Genomic DNA, 21,932 nt, shown 5'->3' with positions numbered 1-21,932 from the left:
CTCATAATCACTCACTCACACGCACTCACACACACACACACACTCCCAATCACTCACTCTCACACGCACTCACACACACACACACACTCTCATAATCACTCACTCTCACACGCACTCACACACACACACACACACTCTCATAATCACTCACTCTCACACGCACTCACACACACTCAATCACTCACTCTCACACGCACTCACACACTCTCATAATCACTCACTCTCACACACACACACTCTCATAATCACTCACTCACACGCACTCACACACACACACACACACTCTCAATCACTCACTCTCACACGCACTCACACACACACTCTCAATCACTCACTCTCACACGCACTCACACACACACACACTCTCATAATCACTCACTCTCACGCACTCACACACACACACAATCACTCACTCTCACACACACACACACACTCATAATCACTCACTCTCACACGCACTCACACACACACACACTCATAATCACTCACTCTCACACGCACTCACACACACACACACTCAATCACTCACTCTCACACGCACTCACACACTCTCATAATCACTCACTCTCACACGCACTCACACACTCTCATAATCACTCACTCTCACACACACACTCTCATAATCACTCACTCACACGCACTCACACACACTCTCATAATCACTCACTCTCACACGCACTCACACACACTCTCATAATCACTCACTCTCACACGCACTCACACACTCTCATAATCACTCACTCTCACACGCACTCACACACACACACACTCAATCACTCACTCTCACACACACACTCATAATCACTCACTCTCACACGCACTCACACACTCTCATAATCACTCACTCTCACACGCACTCACACACACACACACGCACTCTCAATCACTCACTCTCACACGCACTCACACACACACACGCACTCTCATAATCACTCACTCTCACACGCACTCACACACACACGCACTCTCATAATCACTCACTCTCACACGCACTCACACACACGCACTCTCATAATCACTCACTCTCACACGCACTCACACACACGCACTCTCATAATCACTCACTCTCACACGCACTCACACACACACGCACTCTCATAATCACTCACTCTCACACGCACTCACACACACACGCACTCTCATAATCACTCACTCTCACGCACACACTCACTCACGCACACACACACACTCTCACACGCACTCACACACACATGCACTCTCATAATCACTCACTCTCACACGCACGCACTCACTCACGCACACACTCACTCACGCACACACACACTCAAACACGCACGCACGCACACACACATGCACTCTCAATCACGCACGCACGCACCCACTCACGCACGCACCCACGCACGCACGCACTCACGCACGCACGCACGCACCCACTCACGCACGCACCCACTCATGCACGCACTCACGCACGCACACACACACGCACTCTCAATCACTCACTCTCACACGCACGCACTCACTCATGCACACACACACACTCAAACACGCACTCACTCATGCACACACACACACTCAAACACGCACTCACTCAAGCACACACACACACTCAAACACGCACCCACTCACGCACGCACGCACTCACGCACGCACTCACGCACGCACGCACGCACCCACTCACGCACCCACGCACGCACGCACACACTCACGCACTCACGCACGCACGCACGCACGCAATCACTCACTCACGCACTCACGCTCACCCACTCACGCACGCACACTCACTCACGCACGCACTCACACACGCACGCACTCACCCACGCACTCACCCACGCACGCACTCACCCACGCACGCACTCACCCACGCACGCACTCACCCACGCACGCACGCACGCACTCACTCACTCACGCACGCACGCACTCACGCTCACCCACTCACGCACTCGCGCACGCACACTCACTCACGCACGCACTCACACACGCACGCACTGCCTCGACCCACTCGACTTAGCTCGCTACACGCGTGACTCACTCACGCTGGCGCAGACTCACCCACGCTACAAGCAGATTTCACCTGCTCTTGTTTCAGCGCGCACTCACCTGTGGCGACATGCGCACTGGGCTACAGACGCATTTCGCTCGACGCCTGCCACGCGACGCACTCCACGCAGCTCACCCGTACGCCGATTTACGCACGCATTTCAGGCATTTACTCCATATGGGACTCACTGATTCGCTTACTTCATTTACGCCTCGACGCACTCACTCATGACGCGCTACGCTCGACTCACGTGATTACTCCACGCTCACTCCGCATGCGCACTCACTTCACGCGATGCACTTCATTTACTCACGCGTGACGCGACTCCTGCACTCCACGCATGCACTCCTCCACGTGACGCACTCACTGCCATTACTCAGCACTCACGCCTCATACTCACTCAGCACCTGCGCACTCATCGCATATCACGCACTCACTCACGCACTCACCCACGCACTCACCCACGCACTTACCACGCGACGCCCACTCACGCGACCCCACTCACGCACCCACTCACCATTGCGACTCACCACGCAGACTCACCCACGCGACGCATTTCCACGCATGTACCCACGCACGCACTCCACGTGACGCACTCACTCACGATTTCATTTACATACTACTCACGCACACACTGCGCTACTCACCCACGCACTCACCACCCACGCTGACGACGCACTCACCCACGCATGCACTCACCCACCCACGCCGACGCACCCACTCACTCACGCGACTTACTTACGCACTCACTCACTCACTCACTCACAGACGCACGCGACGCACGCGCATGTTCACGCCCGCACTCACTCACTCACGCCCTGGTGATGCGACCTCACGCCCTTGCCGCACTCACGCCAGACGCACTCACGCCGCGCCTCACTCACTCACGCCGCACGCGCACTCACGCCATGCGCACGCCGCACTTTCACGTGACGCCACGCCGCATTGTCGCACTCCACTCACGCCCGCGACTCACTCCACTCACGCGACGCTGCGCACTCACAGACGCCACGCACTCACGCACGCACGCACTCACGCCCTCACTCACGCTTTCCAGCACTCACTTTCAGCCGCGCGCTCCTCCCACGCGCATTTACGCCTCGACGCGACTTTTACGCACTCGTGACGCACTTTACGCCTTCAGACGACTTTTGCACTCACTTTCGCTCCACGACGCTCACGCACTCACTTTCATGCATTGCGCCTGATGTGACATACTCACTCTCGCATACGCACTTTCGTGACGCACGCGACAGACGCACTCACTTACGCAGACGCACTTCACTCACGCACTCCTCTACGCGCCCGCACTCACTCACTCACGCCCGCACTCACTCACTTTACGCGCCCAGCACTCACTTACGATGCGACGCGCTCACTGCACGCACGCGCGCGCACTTTCACAGACGTGACGCACTCATGCCCGCGACTCACTCACTCACGCCGCACTCCTCCACCGCGACTCACTCTGTGACGCGCGCGCTCACGCTTTCGCAGCCATTTCACGCACGCGCCTCACTTTCTCAGACTTTACCCATTTTTTCCACTGACGCTTGACGATCACGTGACTCACTCACGCTCACGATGCGCGACTCACTCACGCGCATGCGTACGCACTCACTCACGCACGCACTCACTCACGCACTCACTCACGCCCGCACTCACTCACTCACGCCCGCACTCACTCACTCACGCCCGCACTCACTCATGTGATGCCGCGCACTCACGCTTCCGCACTCACTACCTACTCCACGCACTCATTTACGCCTTACTTTCATGTGCGCACTCACTCCCACGCCGCATTTACTCCTCCACGCTTGCGACATTCATTTCTTCACGATTTACGCCGCGCACTCACCTCCGCGCTCACTCACTTACACTGCATGCGCACTCACGTCACTTTCACTCACCTTGCGCACTCACTACTCACGCCCGCGACTCACTCACTCACGCCAGCACTCACTTACTCCTCACGCCAGCACTTACTCACTCTCCCACGCCACTTACGCACTCACGCACGCGACCTTGCACTCACACGCTTATACTCACTCACGCGACTTTCACTCACGCCGACGCACTCACTCACGCACTCACGTGACTCACTCACGCCTTCGCATCTCACTCCACGCGCCGCGACTTTCACTCACGCCCAGCACTCACCTCACGCGCCGCAGACTCCTCACGCCCGCCACTCACTTCACGTGACTTTACTCTGCAGACGTGACTCACTCGCGCGACTCACTCACGTGACGCACTCACTTCACGCCCACGCGCGACTCACGCCGCGCACTCTCGCAGACGCACTCACTCACTCACGACGCGACGCAGCACTCACGCACGCGCGCACTTCACGCGACTCCATGCGCACTTCTCTACATGACGCGACTCACTCGTACGCACTCACGCACTCTCGCCCGCACTCACTCACGCACTCACTCACTCACTCACGCACTCACTCACGCCCGCCCGCAGTCACGCACTCACTCTCGCACTCACTCTCGCACGCACTCTCGCACGCCCGCACTCACTCACGCACTCACTCACGCACTCACTCACGCACTCACGCCCGCCCGCAGTCACGCACTCACTCTCGCACTCACTCTCGCACGCACTCTCGCACGCACTCTCGCACGCACTCACTCACTCACGCACGCACTCACTCACGCACGCACGCACTCACTCACGCACGCACTCACTCACGCACGCACTCACTCACGCACGCACTCACGCACGCACTCACGCACGCACGCACTCACTCACGCACGCACTCACGCACGCCCGCAGTCACGCACTCACTCTCGCACGCACTCTCGCACGCACGCACTCATGCTCGCACTCACTCACTCTCGCTCGCACTCACTCACTCTCGCACTCACTCACTCTCGCACGCACTCACTCTCGCACGCACTCACTCTCGCACTCACTCACTCACGCACGCACTCACTCACGCACGCACGCACACACAACAAATCCAACTGCTCTTATTTAACAGTATTAAATGGAGTCAAATCTCTCCAAGTTTCTATCAACTTTAATCATCAGAAAGGTAAAGAAAGGATCCCAGCAGCTCTCACACCACTCACCTTTCTCTCCGAGACTCGGCACTGTGACTGTGGAAGAGAGGAAAGAGCAGATCAATTATTTCACAAAGCGATTCAGCAGCTTTTCTTCTGGCATCAGACGCACTGGACTTTAATGGACGACTCAGAGCTGGCGTTTCTTCAGCTCTGTACACTGAAGGAGGTTTTCTGGCACGTGTTTTAATGCAGTAAAGCTGGACGATATGGCGACAGACCAACACGACATACACGTTACTGTCCGAAGGGTGACACGGAGTGTGAGGATTTCTGTTTATTTGTTATTTGCAGTTTGTGTTTGTAAAATTATGACTTAAAAACATCTAATATCTTTAGAAAAGGGCGGGGTGAGGTGACGAAAATATCACAATTCTCAAAGGACTCGGTGTATGATGTGTATCCTAACACAGCTGCTATGTTTTATAGTTAAGAAAAAACATTTCTGCTCATAAAAAATGAAAAGATTTGCATAAAAAGACATTTAAAACTGCACAAATGTCAAATAAATAAAAAATAACCACGCCCTCATTCACAAAGCCACGCCCATCTCCACAAAGTCCCGCCCCTTGTATCGACAGTTGCCTATACTACAGTAATGTGTGTAGAAATGAAAAGAAAGCCGGAAATTTTTCCACAAGGATTTCTTTCAGAGGTTTCATGCAGTCTTGTTATAAATCATGTGCTATGCTTGCTGTTATTTACAGCACGTAAAATAATCGATTACTGCACCTTTAATTTAAAACACAGCACGTGTTGATATCGATATATAAACAAGTTTGAATGGATTCTGGATCAAACATTTATTAGTAATAAATTATTAGTCTATATTTAATACATGGGCATCATGTCTCATTTATTATTTAGCAGTTTTATTAGCAGGAAAAGATGAAGAGTGGGTGTTGTAGAGAGTTGTACGGAGAATGGAAATCTACCTGGCAACAGGTAAGCTAGTGAGCAGGTAGTGGAGGGTAAAAACCTGCTGCCTCTGGAAACAAGTTCTGGATTTTATATCAAATTTAATTTAATATCAAACCGATAAAGATTTTTTTCTGTCGTAATCGATTCTAGAGCTAAACTCCTTCCTCCTAACTGTTTGCTAACTAGTTAGTTAGCTAGTTAACTTCCATATCTGTCTGTAACTTCATCTAAACGATCCTGCTTTAACTTCTAAGAACTTAATCTCATCTCAGATCACTTCGAAGTTAAAATAACAGTTTTATAACAATAATAATAATCATAATAATAACCGCTGTGTCGATTTTTTCCCCTGTGTTGTTTAATGGAGGAATCAATGAGAGGTGCTAGCTAGCTAGGGTAGCGCACAGATTTGGAGTCGGAGAAAGGCTTTATACCACATCCATGACCAAAAACACATATATTTCCAACAAAATCCTGAAATGTCGATTTAACTGAACTAAAAAAGACACAGTAGGTGATTGTTTGTACGAGCCGAACTAGCTGGACAGTTGAGGGGAAACAACAGCCACTTCCTTCCCTCAGAACACTTCAGCTTTCACGCCGAATATCACACACAAAAACGGCAAAGTTTGATTAAAATTCAGTACTTACACACACACAGCTCCACAACGTAAGCATAATACGACCAGCATACAACTAAAGCAATAAATATGACTGGTATCCAAGCCAGACCCCGCTGACAGCATCTGAGGACGTGTGAAGGCGCCATCTTTAATTTCCACAATACACACACTACAGGGAGGGATGAGTCGTGCGTGGATGAGTCGAATCTTTTAGGAGATCCGACACATAGAGTCGATTCATCTATGTGATTCGGAGACACTGATTTGTTATCGAGAGCCATGAAAACTGTGCAAGCAAAATGTCCGGGTTAAAGTCTTTTACAATCATATTTAAACATTTACTCATATTAAACAGAGTATTTTGGATTATATAATACACAGACTTTTCTAATGAGTGCTACTATGATCTTTCTTCACCACAAATAAACAGGACGCACTGAAGAAATAAGTATCTTTTTTTATTAATAAAGCTTTTTATTAAAGTTTTCACAATAAGTCTTGAAAAAACAGTTTGGAAATTACCAAATGAACAAAAAACAAAAACAAACCAAAAACAGCAAGACAAGAAAAATCAGGGCCACAAATACTGAACATACCCATTTATTAGCAGATACTGAGAGAGGAAAGAGGACGTTTTGGAGTGATGGACAGAGCGAGGACATGCTGGACACCAAAACAGAGCATGAAGAAAAAAGAAAATTTGCAGACATTCTCAAAACCTCTACAAGACTACAACCTGTCACGTCAGTGCTGTTTTAAATGATTAAATCTCAAACATTAGATGAGTGTCACTGATGAATGCTTGTGTAGTTACACACACACACACACACACACACACACACACACACACAGAACATATCCTTGTCCTTAAGCGTATCCATCACAAATACCTGTCACTAATCTCCACGCCCTGTGACCTGAAACTCTTTCATTTCCCTTTATCCATCATTTGCCTTGCTCGTCTTTTCTCTTCTATCTTTTGCCTCTCTTGTTGCCCGCTGGAGGTTTTTTTAGCTGCAGGACTCCGGTGCCGAAGCCCGCGCTCGGTGTCGTGGACACTCCGAAGGTCAGACCGGCCGAGGCGTTGATTCCCGGGTTACTGAAATTAAAGCCAGAGGTGCTGGAGCTTCCAAACCCTGAGAAAACACGACGAAACGGATAAATAAATACATACACATTTCACACGTTATTTCTATCCAAACTCACTTCCAAGGAAGATGGGGGATTTTGTCCATCAATTGTTTACATAAAAATGAAACTCTAGATCCGAACATGGGAGGTGTGTGGCTCTGATCCACGGTGTACGGATACCACAGGTAGCTTGTGATGATGTTAGTAAAACACAGTGATGGTGTGAGGAAGAGAGAGAGAGAGGAGGGTGCTATGACACACACCTGCGCTTAAGCTCCCTCCAGACGGCTTATTAGCAGAAAAACCGAACGCCGAGCCTGCTGCCGCCGAGGCGCCGAACGCCGGGCCGCTACCGAAAGCTGGCGAGAGACAGAGAGCCGATTGTTAAAAAATAAATAAACAAAAACACCCTTAATAACGAAGGCTCACACACACACATCAAGTTTCTAGAATAAAACAGCTCATAAATCATATACGAGGAAAATAAAAGAGGAGGAGGAGGAGAAGAAGAAGGAGATGATCAAAGCAGGATGTCACTCTGTCTACTGAGATCTACATCAGCTTCAGCAAGTGTGCACTTCAGAGCAGTGGGATGCTGGAAGCGGACAGGGGAAGTGTGTTTGTGTGTGTAAAAAACAGCGGGTACCTCCGAGGCTGCTGGAGCCCATACTAGTGCCCATGCCCGAGGCAAAGGGAGTGCCAAAACCCGCCTGAGATCCTGGGACAGAGAAAGAGAGCAGAAGAGTTGTAACTCTCAGAGCTGCGTCTCACTTCACATTCTCTTACTGTGAATAAAGATTGGTCTGAGGCGGACGGCTCGTGTGTGTGTGTGTGTGTGTAATGAGGTGGTGGATGCATGTTTTTACAGCGAGTTATCAGCGCCTCTGCATTTTTCTGCCTGATAAGATAAACACTGTCGCTAGACTCCTCCGTTACGGTGCATAATAATTGTACTTACCTCAAACACACAGAAAATCAAGAGCAGTTATTACAATGTAATAACACAAATCACTAAGATACACACTTTCTTTCCATTTCTGTTGATTAAATGCAAAAGAAAAACATTTTATGAATATAATATAGACTAAACATTTTGTACTGACCTTTGTGAGAGCTACAACCTGAAGAAATGACATTATATATATATATAAAAGGCTAGAAATTAAAAATGAGAAACTGCTAGTAATGTATAAAATATTATAAATGATTATAAATGATTCTTGTATTTATAAAACGTAATCTGAACGTACAACTTGTGTTATATTTACATTTACACGCAACATCTGTTTGATATTCTGTGTGGCAGGGAAAAAAAGGACTTGTGCATGTCATTAAAGTCACGTGTAAATATGTAATAACACTGTTACACATACTGTAATAAAATCATTCATGTTTTCCTTAAACTGCATTCACATTATACTTATTTATTTTACTTTAGATCAGTTTACATCAGCTGATTTTGTGTGTGTGTGGGGGGGGGGGGGAGACGTAACACACAGCTGACAATACAGCAAAACTGCATCCTAAAGTGTAATAACAGTGTTATAAACACTGTACTAAGGTACTAAATATTTTTTACGCTATGCCTTCGTACATTAAGGTGTAATAAGGTCACAATACTGTTGGGAAGAAAAGTCATTGGTTAATAAAAGTCTGTGATTGTTTAATAACATTGTTATAGATACTGTAATAAGGTATTAAACATTTCCAGGTGTTTTGTTATACCTTACTACAGGATAAACAACATGGTTAATAGATTATCAGCTGATTTCACTTCTATAAAATCATTTGATTTGTAATTTATCACTAAACCATTCCAAACTGTTTCATGCTCCTGTCTCGTTTCCTTTTAGCCGGCTCAATTCTTTCAAAATATTCATTTTTTTTTTTTCATTTTTTTTTAGAAAAAGAGATGCCTCAAAAACAAATGAGCATCTCATCGATTATCCAATTAAGGTGAATAAATGATGATTAGTCAGTCAAAAAGAAACAAAGACAAGGGCTTTTCTTTTCTTTTAAACAAAGGGATTTATTGTGAGTTTAAAGCACTTACAGAATACATGACACACAGATTTCAGGACACACGGATTCCTACTCCGCTCTCTTAAAGTCAAAATCTCTTCCAAATGAAATGCAGGTGAAAGTTCCAGTGACGAATCCAGACTCATTCTATATGTAGTGCAAAAGGCACGAGCTCATCATCATCCGCAGGAATAATCTGCACTCGTTTAAATAAAGCCTGAACACACACACTGCAAGACACACAGCTGATAAATAAGATTAGAGCTGAACATGTTACTGTGTAAACAGTCCAAATCACTCAAAAGCCTCTCAAACTCCCCGAACATCCCAAAAGTACTAGAGAAAATCAAATCTGTACAAAAAACACCACGCGGATATTAAAGAGCTCATCCGGAGACGTTGGGCTCGCGTTGGAACAGCACGAGAGTTCAGTGTTTCTACCTCATGTGTTACCAACACTACTGGTGGGCGTGGCCTGTGCTGTAGATATATATGAATCTATGAAGCACTAAGACATGTCGGATTTACACGCTGGTCTTCGTTCTCAGATCAGATTAGCAAAGCGAACTAACTCCACTCACTATGTTCACTCACCTGAGGCATTAACGATACCTGCGACTTCCTTTCAAGATTTATTTCTTCCTCGTAAAGTGTCTATTAAAGAAACAGATGAAACAGAACCACCTTGAGGAACTGAGGAACATGAGCTTCTTCACAGCATCATGCTGTAAACTGAGAAAACCTCAGAACACATGATGCTGAAATCTCGACTACGTGTCTCACCATCCACTGGGTTTATCATGCATTAGCGTGAGCGTAGGGTCTAGTTGTCTCATGTAACGCTGCACATCTTTATTTCTGCAAGCCCTCAGAGTTCCACCAAACTACAGAGTTCTGTCAATCACAGAGCAGCTCATATTAAAGAACTCCAAAGATTTCCACTCTATAAACTCTACCTGTGAGGCTACGATGAACCCGAGCGTCGAGACGTTTCCCGGCACCGAAAACAAACATGCTAAATACCTGAACGACTTTCTCGCCAAATTCACCAGTAATGGAAGTCTAAGGGCAGATGTAATTACACACCGAATCATAGACTTAAAGCTCTTATTCTAGACCGTACTGAACGTCCGAACAACAGAGCAACACAGTGGAAAGTAGTTCCGTTTATTTCCCTGGTATCCATACGAGGTATTCCATACGACCATCAGAGCTACTCCAGGCACGAATAACACAGACTGCATCACCCCTGACTGAAGCTGGGCTATACAGAGCTTTTATTTACCTCACACCCAACCTGACATCTGCCCTTAGACTTCTGTAATAAATTTGTTTATCGTAGACGCATTCCGTTTATTTCATTCAGTGTAGAAATGTTAAAATGCTCATTTGAGCTAAACACACACACACACAGTCCATAGAGATCAGGTTTAAGAATAAAAATAAAGCACTGAACTATTCCTTTAATTATAGCTTCCTCAACACTATAAGAGACAGGGAGAGACAGAGGGAGGGGAGGGAGACAGAGAGAGAGAATGAGATAGACAGATAGAGGGAAGTAGAGAGAGAGAGAAAGAGAGAGAAAAAGAGGGAGGGACAGAGGGAGTGAGAGAGAGAGAGAGAGAGAGAGAGAGATGTGGATAATGGACTGATGTCCAGATTAGCAGCAGTATGAAGGCCAGCGCTTCAATGCTTCATGGCTATATACTGTAGATCTTGGCAGAAAACTGCACATGGTGTCCTTCAGGGCGACTCAGAGCAGCGTTATTTTTAAACTCCTCCCCTTCACCTGTTGACCAGAACGCTGTAGCCCTTACAGACACACCCGAAACCAAGCCAGGGTTTTAGAGAAACCTCAGAACAGCACACACCCTGTGTTTACACTGCTGTGGCTAACTGTGGGGACGAACTAGCGCTGCTCCGTCCAGTGCAGGGTGAAACGTCATGTCCAGGGAAAAGGTACAAACCGACCAGGTTCAAACTCCAACTCACTGACCGCCACACAAACGACGAGAGAGAGAGAGCAATGCATCCATATGGAGACGGCAAGTGGGGATTGCTAATGGCAAAAAATTTAATTAAAAGAAATAAAATCAAAGCAATAATCCTAAATTGACTATTATCTTAAAAAACCCATAGCGCTTTCTTTCCATGCTTGGTACGCTCGACTCGACTCGACTCGGCCGTCCTCCTGCTCTCTGTTACAGCTCAAACTCTCTAAGGTGTGAAGGTTCGAGTTCACGTCACTTTCACCAGCAGCTGCATTCATCACATCCTCGCTTGTGTACGTGATGAAGAGAGAGAGAGAGGATAAACAAGGTTCTCTAAATGACCCGTCAAGAGTCAATATCATCACACTGACCATCAGATAAAACACAATGATGAGCTCCAGCTCTGTCTCTCTGTCTGTTTCCCTCTCAGTCTGTCTCAGTCTCCCTCTCTCTATTTCTGTTGGTCTGTCTCTCTCTCTCTTTCTCTCTAAACTTTCTGCTGTGATTGTTGTCATGATCTGAGACTCAAATCTTAACCCTCACCATCTAATCAAAAATATTTACAAATCTACAAAAAAAACAACAACAACAAAAACAAGTCTGCAGCTCAACCCAGAGGTTTCAGTTGGTTTTAGAATTCCAGTGTAAACTGTACTGGGAAAACTGGTGTAGTGTTAGAACTGAGTAACGTCTACAACCGAACATACTGGTGTGATTTGAGACGAGGTTAGTTTCTTTAGTCAGAGGAAGATGCAGGGTCACGTGACGCTCTGGACATCCTGTTCGTTTCTGAGCACGTGCATGAGTGACGCAGTGACCGCGGGATACAAGCGACGGTCATCTTGAATGACCTCGACCTGAGTGATGCTGATGAACTCTGCGTCTGTTCTGTTTCGTATTTCAGTATCAATGCATCGCTTAATACAACAGTCAGATATTTAGTGAAAGAAAACACCTACAGCCCTTACTGAAGTCCCACACACACACACACACACACAGCAGCTAGTCTTCTGAGTCCTCTGTGTGTTTTTAAAGGGTGCTAAAAATTAATGCTGAAATCATTTTGTAATTAATTAATACGGAAGACAAAAAAACCCCTAAAAAGGCGTGGTCCAATCGAGTCAGGCATGCAGGTACTCATCCAGCCGTGTGAAAACTTTCAGCCCATCTGGCTCTTATGCAGATTAGCATTAGCGTACACACACACACGCTAAATGTGGTACTGTTTATCCGCTAACAGGAAACAGCGATCAGAGCGGCTCAAACATCCGCTTCGACACACACTCGCTTTATCTCCTCCACGACTCTGTTTAAGATGACGCACATGAGTTGAGCCAAGATTCAATTAGCAGTATGAGAACACGTGTGTGTGTGTGTGTGTGTGTGTGTGTGTGTGTTTCCAGCCCTAGTCAGAAAATTAAACACTCCAAAAGCTGTGATTACAGAAAGCTGTAATTATCCCTGACGATCAAATCATTCCTCACATCTGTAACCGGTTATCATCGGTGGGGGTGGGGGGGCACCATCATCGTTACCATGGTTACCGACACCAGATGAGTATTGGAAAAGAAAAAAAGTGTCTTTAAAGAAAACACTGTATTCAAAAAATCAGTAGAAAACTGCATAGGCAAAATATTTCAGATATAAAATAATTCACACGTCAAAAAATGTTAGTACTGATGTGTGTGTGTGTGTGTGTGTGTGTGTGTGTGTGTGTGTGTGTGTGTGTATGTGTCCCAAAAGGTTCATCACATTCATTTTGTCCAAAATTACTGAATGAAATCTATCAAGACTCCTGAATAACCGAAGCATCACATCACACTGGAATCATTAATATTAAAAATCTAAATAAAGAAAAAAAATGTAAACAAAAACAAACAAATTCAGCACTGAGTAAATAGAAGAGGATTTAATCATCATCATCTTCAAAAAAAAAAAAAAAAAAAAAAAAAAAAAAAAAAAAAAAAAAGATTAGTTCTTACGGAGATTATGGTATTTATGGCACTTTAACTTGAAGGAAAAGTTTTAAAAAGTACTATTTTACTGAAATCGTATTCCGTTTAAAAGTTAAATAATAAAATAAAATCCATCTGTTCCGTTCTGGACACGTCTGTAATCCTAATGAATTCTATCAAAATTAAAACGATTTATAAATATTCGTAACGCTGATTCTGGTGATCATCAGGATCAGCACACAGACACAGACACCAGTTTATTATTGAATTATATTTCCAGTTCAAAGAATTAAATGAAGAGGAGTCGTAACGAGAGATCGTAACGAGCTGAAGAGCAGCGACCAATCACAGCCCTCTGATATCATCGGTGCCGTCATCGGGTTATAAATACGATTCAGACGTCATTTCTCGTTAGATTATTTAGTAAAATAAAAAAAATCAACATTTGGTGTTAAAAGACGTTAATGTGAACGCAACTTCAGTACGTCAGGTACTCGAGTCGCACGCTGATGACATCACAGCAGCGAGGATTCAGCTGAATTCGTTAAATACTGGAAGATTTGTGCTAAATTACTTCACTAGGTTTTTCAAGATTATTTAAGATGTTGGTTTGTACTTTTATAACACTGAATCTCCTTTTTTAATTATTTAATATAAAAAAAAATTATATACACATTCAGAAGTTTCTGTTTTTCTCCTTCATCCGCGTTTAAATACCTTAAGAACCTGAACATTGTGAATAATCTGAAGGTTTCTGCCGCATCAAGATGATAAAATAAATAAATAAAGATGATCAAGCGACGGGAATTTCTGAGCCGTGTGAGGTCAGTTCGTTAACACAGAGCCCTCGGGCGGACCACGTGGTGTTTACTGGACTTTGAGGCGCCCCGGCCGCCTGCGTGCGCTCTAACTTAAACGGGTCATGGATGAAGGACGACGTGTTTATGAGTCATAGAATCACGTAAAGATGGCTACATAAGTGCTGTTAGCAACGCTCACTATCTAAAAACAACAAAACCTCTATTTATTTATTTACTGATTAAACTGTAATTATAAAGAACAGCTCACAGATGTGTGTGTGTGTGTATAAAACTTGTAAAAGGCAACACCTGCTGTTTGGGGATTAGTTTCTGCACCTTTTAATCGCAGTTTAATGTTCGGAGGTAAGACCCTGTAATCCACTGCTAGTTTATTTACGGGAAAAGAGGATTAGTTTTAAAAACAAAAGAAAGAAAAGAAAGAAAGAAATACAAAAACAGTGTAGTTTAATCTCTTCTTCCTATGGTCAAATAAAGAAATAAAACGTAGAGCTGTGTTCCTTCCATCATAAGTGCTCAGAAAAAGGAAGAAAAGAAAGAAAAACGGTAGAGTGTACCATCAGAAGACGGTAAAGAGAAGCGTACAGCAGTACAGGACCACGCTATCTGACTTTATCTCTCTCTCTCTCTCTCTCTCTCTCCCCCTCACAGCCTAGGTCAGTTAGAGGTCTTAGAACTTGAAGGCGGTCAGACCTGGAGCGGGCTGCTGTTGCTGAGTGAGTGTGGCAGCCATGGCAACGGCGGCGGCGTTGGGGACGGAGCCGAAGGGCGTGGGGCCGGTGGTGACTCTCGGGGCGCTCTGCAGTTTCCGGCTGGCACTTCGCTTCGACTCGAACACGTCCGTCGAGTCGTCCAGGAAAGCTCTTCTGTAGTTCAGGTACTGGTGCTTCAACGTCTGCAGGGGGCAAGAGAGAGTCAGTCAAGGTGAGGGGGGAGGGGAGAGGGGGTAAATACCCTGAACAGTGATGATGTAATCATAAATACATAAATAAATGAATAAATTTCTGAAACTAATAGGTGGGGAACTAGAGATGACACTCGCGTCCAAAAAAGTAAATAAATAAATAAATTTCTGAAAGTAATAGTCAGGAATCTGAAATGGCACTAATGCCAAAAATAAATAAATAGATAAACAAACAAACAAATTAATTAATTTCTGCAATTAATAAGTTGGGAACCACAGATGACACTAATAATGATAAATAAATGAATAAATACTTTTTTAACATTAATAAATGGGGAACATGAGATGGCACTAACAAAAATCATTAATGAAAAAAACATCAACTATAACAGAATTTATCAGACATCCCGTCGGTGAATTAGCGCCCCCTAGAGTCCGTGTGATTTAAACAGTGGGATTTAGAAACGAGTCACTGGTTTAAATAAAACATTTATTAAACTTACCTTTACATTCTCATGAACCACTTGCAGCTGTGCAGCCAGAGCCACGAACGTCTGGTAGAGCTTCTGCATGGCCAGAGACAGATCTGCACACACACACACACACAAACCACAGAATGTCACTACAAATCATTACATTCGGTCATTTTAGAAATAATCACAGAATCTTTTAACAGATTAAAATGGTGTAAAGGTTCACTAGGATGGGAAGGTGGGGGCGTGCTAATTTTTTGGACCCGGACTACCTTGAGGTGTGATGTGAGATCCGCTGCTCTGTGTGGTCAGATGGTTCTCCAGTTCCTCGATCTGCTGACGGTACTGCTGTAACTGCACCTCAAACTGCTCCACCAGAGCCCGAAAATAACTACACACAAACACACACACACACACAGAATAAACCACAGTGGTTATCTCTGTCTCTTAAAACTCTCCTCTGTGCTCGTGTCTGTTGTTCTGATCCGTGTCTCATCTGAAGGTTTGAAGGAGACATGATGAGATGTTTTTATTTAAACATTAATATGAAACTTGGTTAGTGTTACGGTCTAGACGGGTACAGGCGTCTGCGATTTGAGACACTAGTGTGTGTTAGTGGAGACAGATGGACAGGGAAACAAATGCTGCTCTACATCTTTGTGCATTACGTTGCCTAGCAACCAAGGCTTAGGCTTAACAAGAAAAAGAAAAGTTTATTCAAAATTAGCGAGTAATTAAATGATTTATTCAAACACTGGATGTTATCACACTGTCTCCATCACCATCTGAGCGTTAGATCACAGCTAAGCCCCACCCCCTGTACCAACCGAGGTCACGGTTCCTCGAAGTATCATGATTTTTCTTTTTCAGTAAAATGTTCTAGTGACAGAACACTAATATTATTTAACAACAGAAGTGAAGAGCTGAAAGTCACTTTTCATCATCAGGAAAACTAAGCATGCATCACTGTGACTAAAAAAAAAAGTCTAAAGGCTCAGTTAGGGGGAGGAGTCAGTGCTTTCCAGATGTTTTACAGGATGTTAGGGACACATGTGCCGTGACCGGACTCACTCGGAGGGTGCCGTGTTCTCATGCTGAAGTCCAGGAGGAGTTTTCTGGGTCCTGAGAGCGATGTCGGCGTTCTTCAGCTCCTGCAGGAACAGAAAAAGATCCTCAACATTTTAAACATCTCTCAGACTTCAGCAGAAACTCAGAGCTCGAGGGAAACGCTAGAGAAAGTTTCATTACAGCTTTTGTTCCAGTTTCGACGGAGACAGACAGAGCTGTCTACGAAAAAAACGTGTCATTTTAACACTCGTCACTTTTCTCAGAATCTCAGTACAGTGTGTGAACACGCAGACACGTTTCTCACAGCCTTCCTCTTCCTCTGAGCATACGCTTTCTCCTTCCTAAACCCCCGGAGGTGTGAGAACCTGCCTTATTTATATTCTATTAAGATAAGTCTTTCATTTCTCTCAGGAGGCTGATGGTGAAGATGAGCACCACGTAATCTGAAAAGTCTAATCTAGAGCTTGCTGTTAATCTGGATTAGGTGACGTCTGTAATAACGTTTTCATACGTTTCCTTTGGGATCACAGTGGACATTAAGTCTGGACGGTAATTCAATTAATGATCCAGTTAACAAGGTGCAGGGATGTTTTTTTAATATAAGAACCTCGAGGTCATGGTGCATCACGCTAATTTCTCTTTATTCTCTCTCTAGAATATGAAGAAAGCGTACGTGTGTGTACCTGCGCCGTCTCCATCTTCAGCTTGTCTATAGAGAGAGCGTTCCTCTGCAGGCCGCTGGCGCTGACCGACAGCAGCTGCTTCAGGCTCTTGATGTCGTCCTGAACCTTCAGCATGGCTTTAGAGGACATTCGACTGATCTCCTCCTGAACCTGCTTCTGCTCCTTAACAAACTTCCTACACAGACACACACCGAAACACACACACACCGAAACACAGACACACACCGAAACACAGACACACACCGAAACACAGACACACACCGAAACACAGACACACACACAGACAGACAGGATTTCAGGAAAAATTGAATGCATTCTATTTCTTATTTGAATCGTATCCAAGACAATTTCTGTTATTAAAAATATTAATTCCTAGTTTTCGACAGGTTCACTTCATGCTCCTGAAAGAGAAGTGTGACGATTCAGCAAAGAGTGTCCACTAAAACACTTCTGTTATATTTCCTTCATTTAGATTTATTTATTATTTACAGACATGATTCTAACGCTTGTGAGAAAGCCTGAATAAAAATGACTAAAGTTTTTAAATAAAAGTTAGAGAGAGACGGAACGTACTGGAAGTTGTCCACATCCTGGCAGATAGGAGCAGGCAGGTTTTCATCCTTCAGCGCTTTACTGTCTCTACAGGAAACAAACATCACCACAATAATTCCCACCGGTCAGAGCAACATACACGCCTGCAGCAGGACTCTTATTAAACTCACTCGGGTCGAACTCCAGATAATTTGTCACTCTTCTTCTCTGACGATGTGCTGAAGTCCACTCCGCCCAAACCCACGCTGGCCGCCGGGGCGACGGGAGCCGGAGCCGCCGTGGAGGACGCGAGTAAGCCTCCTAAAGTCAGACCTCCGCCCAGAGTGGACTGACCGAGAGCTGAAACACAGCAAACACCGCAGGGAGTAAAGCAGCAGAATAGAATATAAATGAATGAATGAATGAATGAATGAATGAATGAATGAATGAAAACCGCCTCAGGTTAAAGCCTACATTATACTTAAATTGGAGAAGAGGAGTGTTAGGGTTACGACTGCACGAGCATGACACAGCCCCTGTTCGTAACCAAGCGGAACCCGTGGAGCCATGTCTTGTTGCAGTCTGCTAATTCTTGTTCACAATGGCGTCTGGAATAAGGCCGGCAGGAAGTGACGTTACAGAAACCCGGAAGTAGGAATGCCAGAGGAGAACACGGAACAACTGAGAAGGCACGGGGCACGAGACCGAGCGATAACCCAAAACCGAAAAAAAACACGCTCTGTTTCGGGAAAACTCACCATTTTATTGGGTTTTTATTTTAAAGATCAGAATCTGTGATTTGATAAAATGTTCATGAACAACTTGAACGCTGACTCTAAGATACAGGAAGTAGAAAGAACCGAGGCGTAGAGTGTGAGGATAGTTTGGGAAGAAATAATGATTTTCAAAACAAAGAGAAAGATAAAACAGCGTCGATGTATCGGACATACAAAACTCCCATGCCTCACTTCCCTCATTTCTGTTCACTCGCTCGTACACAAGGCTGCAGGTCAGCAGGTTTAATGTTAACGCAGATGAAGCCTCTTGACTTCATCCCTACAAGAATTCCCAAGAAATTCTCAGGACACTTTACCAGGACACGGCAGGACGTGGTCCACGTTTATGAGGACGCTCTGAAGATGAACACTGAAAAAAATTGTCTGAAGGTGAGATGATGAGAAACAACAATCCTTGCAGGTAAAGAGGAAAAAACCCCAGAGATGATCCGATACTTAACTGAAGAAATGTCCACAAAAATGAAATATATAACAACAAAAACAAAGTGGAGAAACAAAGTCGTCGGTATGTGAGGACAGAATGCTTTGTTAAACAAACTGCAGGCTTTATGATGTCACACACATGCAAATGAGCCGAGAGGACAGTCGGAGGTGAGACGGAGCCTTCACATTTTTGTTCAGTCCAAATCAGAGTGAAAGTGATTCTTTTGAATCATTTGCAATTTGCATTTGCAAAACAAATGATTTGATTCACTTCCTACAGAGGAGTCGATTCAGAGTAAAATAACTTTCAGTTCACTTCCATGCGTGATCGAGTTCTCACCTGCCTAAAGAACCACATGGAGGAGGAGAGAACACACCAGGGTTTCGTTCAAACGGAATAAATGCAGTGTGTGTTAAGCGTTATGTCCCGAAATTGTTCTCACCTGCTGAGCCCGAGCTGGAGAAGAGCGAGGAGCCGAGGCTGAGCCCGGTGGCCGGAGCAGAGGACGCGGCTCCTCCTCCCAGGTTGAGTGAGAACCCTGCAGACGATCCAGTCTGAGGTGCTGATGAGGTGATGACGGATCCCAGGGTCAGACCGGTAGCTGCCGGGGCCGTGGTGGTGCTGGTGGTGCTGAGAGAAAACGGACTCGCCGAAGCCGCCGGTTTTCCGAAACCAAAACCGAAACCTGTGGTGGAGGCGGCGGCGGCGGCGGCGGCGGGAGCAGAAGTGGCAGCGGGAGTTCCTGAGGAACGAGACATCTGTAAATCATTCTGTTTTAACAACACTCTTTAAACAAATCATGTACGTCTTTTATAAAATGATCTAAAATGAGCTCATATACTTCACAATCCCGTACAGTAGGAACCAAGCGTCATACGCTAACAATGCTTTATTATTTAAAAGTTTCGTAGCTGTTCAATCCACAGTTACAGCCATGGGGCAGCAGAACACAGCTGGGTGATTGTCTCAGGCTGTGAGATACAATGCTCCACTGTATTTGCTGTACTGAGTCACTTCTGAATCAACATGACTCTGAATCGACTCGGAGTCGACTTAGCCCAAAGATTCACAATTGGTGACTCGTTCAGAAATGAAAGACTGCCCCCAGAACAGGGACGTAAAAATGCCTTTTGTGATCAGTTACAGCTTACCTAAGGTGAGGCCAGCGGCTGGCGCAGCAGCTCCTACAACAAACGCAAAAATATTCATCAGAATTTAATCCACACATTTATAGCAATCATTAACTGGTGTGAATAGCACTCATACCTGAGGCAGGTGTGTTAAAGGAGAAGCCAGTTGCTGGTTTCTGGGCGAAGAGTCCGCCACCCAGGCCCAGAGATGAGGTGGTAGTGGTGGTTGTGGCGCTGGTGCTGGAGGTCGCTGCACCCAGACCTCCGAAGCTGAAGCCACCGGTTCCTGCAGCTGGGGTGCTGGAAGAAGTGGAAACCATTTCAAGTGAATGGATGTTGGGAACAAACTGATGCAAAGCTTACGTATTTCCTAAAACAGTGTTCTGTAGTGTACAGACATTCCCTTAGAATGACGTCAAGATTTGGGTTAAAAATATATATAATATTTCCAGATTATCCATATTATCAGTCATTTTGCTCATTTTAGACGGGGAGTTGTGGTTTGGCTTTCTCTTAATATCTTAATCATCAGTCTGAATCCTGACCATCACAAAACCACCAGGTAAAGCAAAATAACCCATACTCTCCAGGTGGGAGGGGCTTAATCTCTCTCACCTGTCAGTGACTGCGACACTAGCCAATCACATCAGCTTAGAACAGAACAGACTTCACTTTGCTTGTTTGAATGCACAAAGCTAAACTTATTGATTATTAAAACATATTATAAAATACACACAATATAGAATTATAAATCTACAATATCCAAATAATCTAACATGCGTGCAAAGTCCCCTTTCCTGTCGTTTTCATGTAACAATACGCACATTGCTGATGAATAATAAGTCTTTAAGTTGTGTTAGTTGACTTTAGAAGACTAGATTTAGTAAAAGTCTGGTTAGTTAACAGGTTAGAGTTCAGGATGAAGTTCCAGATCCTCGTACCTTCCCGCTGCTCCAAAAGAAAAGCCCCCTCCAGGGTTAGTGGAACCCAGGGTACTTGTTCCAAAAGTAAACCCCGACATTTTTATCTATTATTATTATTATTATTACTTATTTATTTGTTATTCAGACTAAGGCGCGAGCTCGGTATAAAAGCAGCAGGAGCAAAGAGCTAGCTAACAATGCTAGCTTTCCATCATTTCGTCCTCGTGCGGGCCCAAAACCTAAACTCGGGCACCATTAGACCTTTTAAAGCTTCCAGAAACTACAAACACTGATGACTAAATATATATTTTCAATAAAAAATGATCACAAGGTGAGAAAAAACGCGTTATTAAAATAATAATAATAATAATAATAGTAATAAAAATCTGCACGAGTTTGTTTCCGCGCTCAATGTTTTGTTCGGGATTTAGCTTTTGCTGCTCATTAGCGCCCCGAGTGGGCTGG

The 21,932-nt window shown here is 45.1% G+C and overlaps 2 protein-coding genes across 6 annotated transcripts in view; both read right to left on the bottom strand.

Annotated features, from left to right (window-relative positions):
- zdhhc20b (zinc finger DHHC-type palmitoyltransferase 20b) overlaps nt 1-6,771 on the bottom strand; it is a 20,324-nt gene extending 13,553 nt beyond the window's left edge. For all 3 annotated transcript variants that reach the window (XM_058375859.1, XM_058375861.1, XM_058375860.1), the window contains exons 1-2: nt 6,646-6,771; nt 5,083-5,109 (exon numbers count right to left, since the gene is read on the bottom strand). In XM_058375859.1, the coding sequence (XP_058231842.1) occupies nt 5,083-5,109; nt 6,646-6,763 (145 nt within the window). In that variant the 5' untranslated portion in view covers nt 6,764-6,771. The remainder of the gene's footprint in view (nt 1-5,082; nt 5,110-6,645) is intronic.
- Nucleotides 6,772-7,066: 295 nt separating this feature from the next.
- Nucleotides 7,067-21,915, bottom strand: nup58 (nucleoporin 58). Of its 3 annotated transcripts, XM_058376165.1 has the most exons (14): nt 21,486-21,915; nt 20,681-20,844; nt 20,566-20,598; nt 19,857-20,156; nt 18,385-18,553; nt 18,236-18,301; nt 17,663-17,837; nt 16,983-17,062; nt 16,184-16,302; nt 15,942-16,024; nt 15,228-15,429; nt 8,395-8,466; nt 8,012-8,107; nt 7,067-7,753 (listed from the first exon to the last, which is right to left on the bottom strand). In XM_058376165.1, exons 1-14 carry the CDS (start codon nt 21,563-21,565, stop codon nt 7,590-7,592), a joined length of 1,803 nt encoding a protein of 600 aa, XP_058232148.1. In that variant the 5' UTR covers nt 21,566-21,915; the 3' UTR covers nt 7,067-7,589. The 3 variants fall into 3 exon arrangements, with proteins under 3 accessions (XP_058232148.1, XP_058232149.1, XP_058232150.1); XM_058376166.1 differs by lacking the exon at nt 8,395-8,466; XM_058376167.1 differs by lacking the exons at nt 8,012-8,107; nt 8,395-8,466.
- Nucleotides 21,916-21,932: the final 17 nt, after the last annotated feature.

Source organism: Hemibagrus wyckioides, linkage group LG23 (genome assembly GCF_019097595.1).
Source record: "Hemibagrus wyckioides isolate EC202008001 linkage group LG23, SWU_Hwy_1.0, whole genome shotgun sequence".
NCBI lineage: Eukaryota > Metazoa > Chordata > Actinopteri > Siluriformes > Bagridae > Hemibagrus > Hemibagrus wyckioides.
Note: the sequence above shows the minus strand (reverse complement) of the source record. Positions and strands in the feature narration are given on the sequence as shown.

Excerpts from the sequence above, each read along its gene's own strand:
- nup58 (XM_058376165.1), bottom strand. The coding sequence starts at position 21,565 with ATGTCGGGGTTTACTTTTGGAACAAGTACCCTGGGTTCCACTAACCCT. Across the intron at positions 18,554-19,856 it reads CTCCAGCTCGGGCTCAGCAG|CTCTCGGTCAGTCCACTCTG; the intron begins GTGAGAACAATT and ends GCTGTGTTTCAG. Across the intron at positions 16,025-16,183 it reads ATCTCACATCACACCTCAAG|ATCTGTCTCTGGCCATGCAG; the intron begins GTAGTCCGGGTC and ends GTGTGTGTGCAG.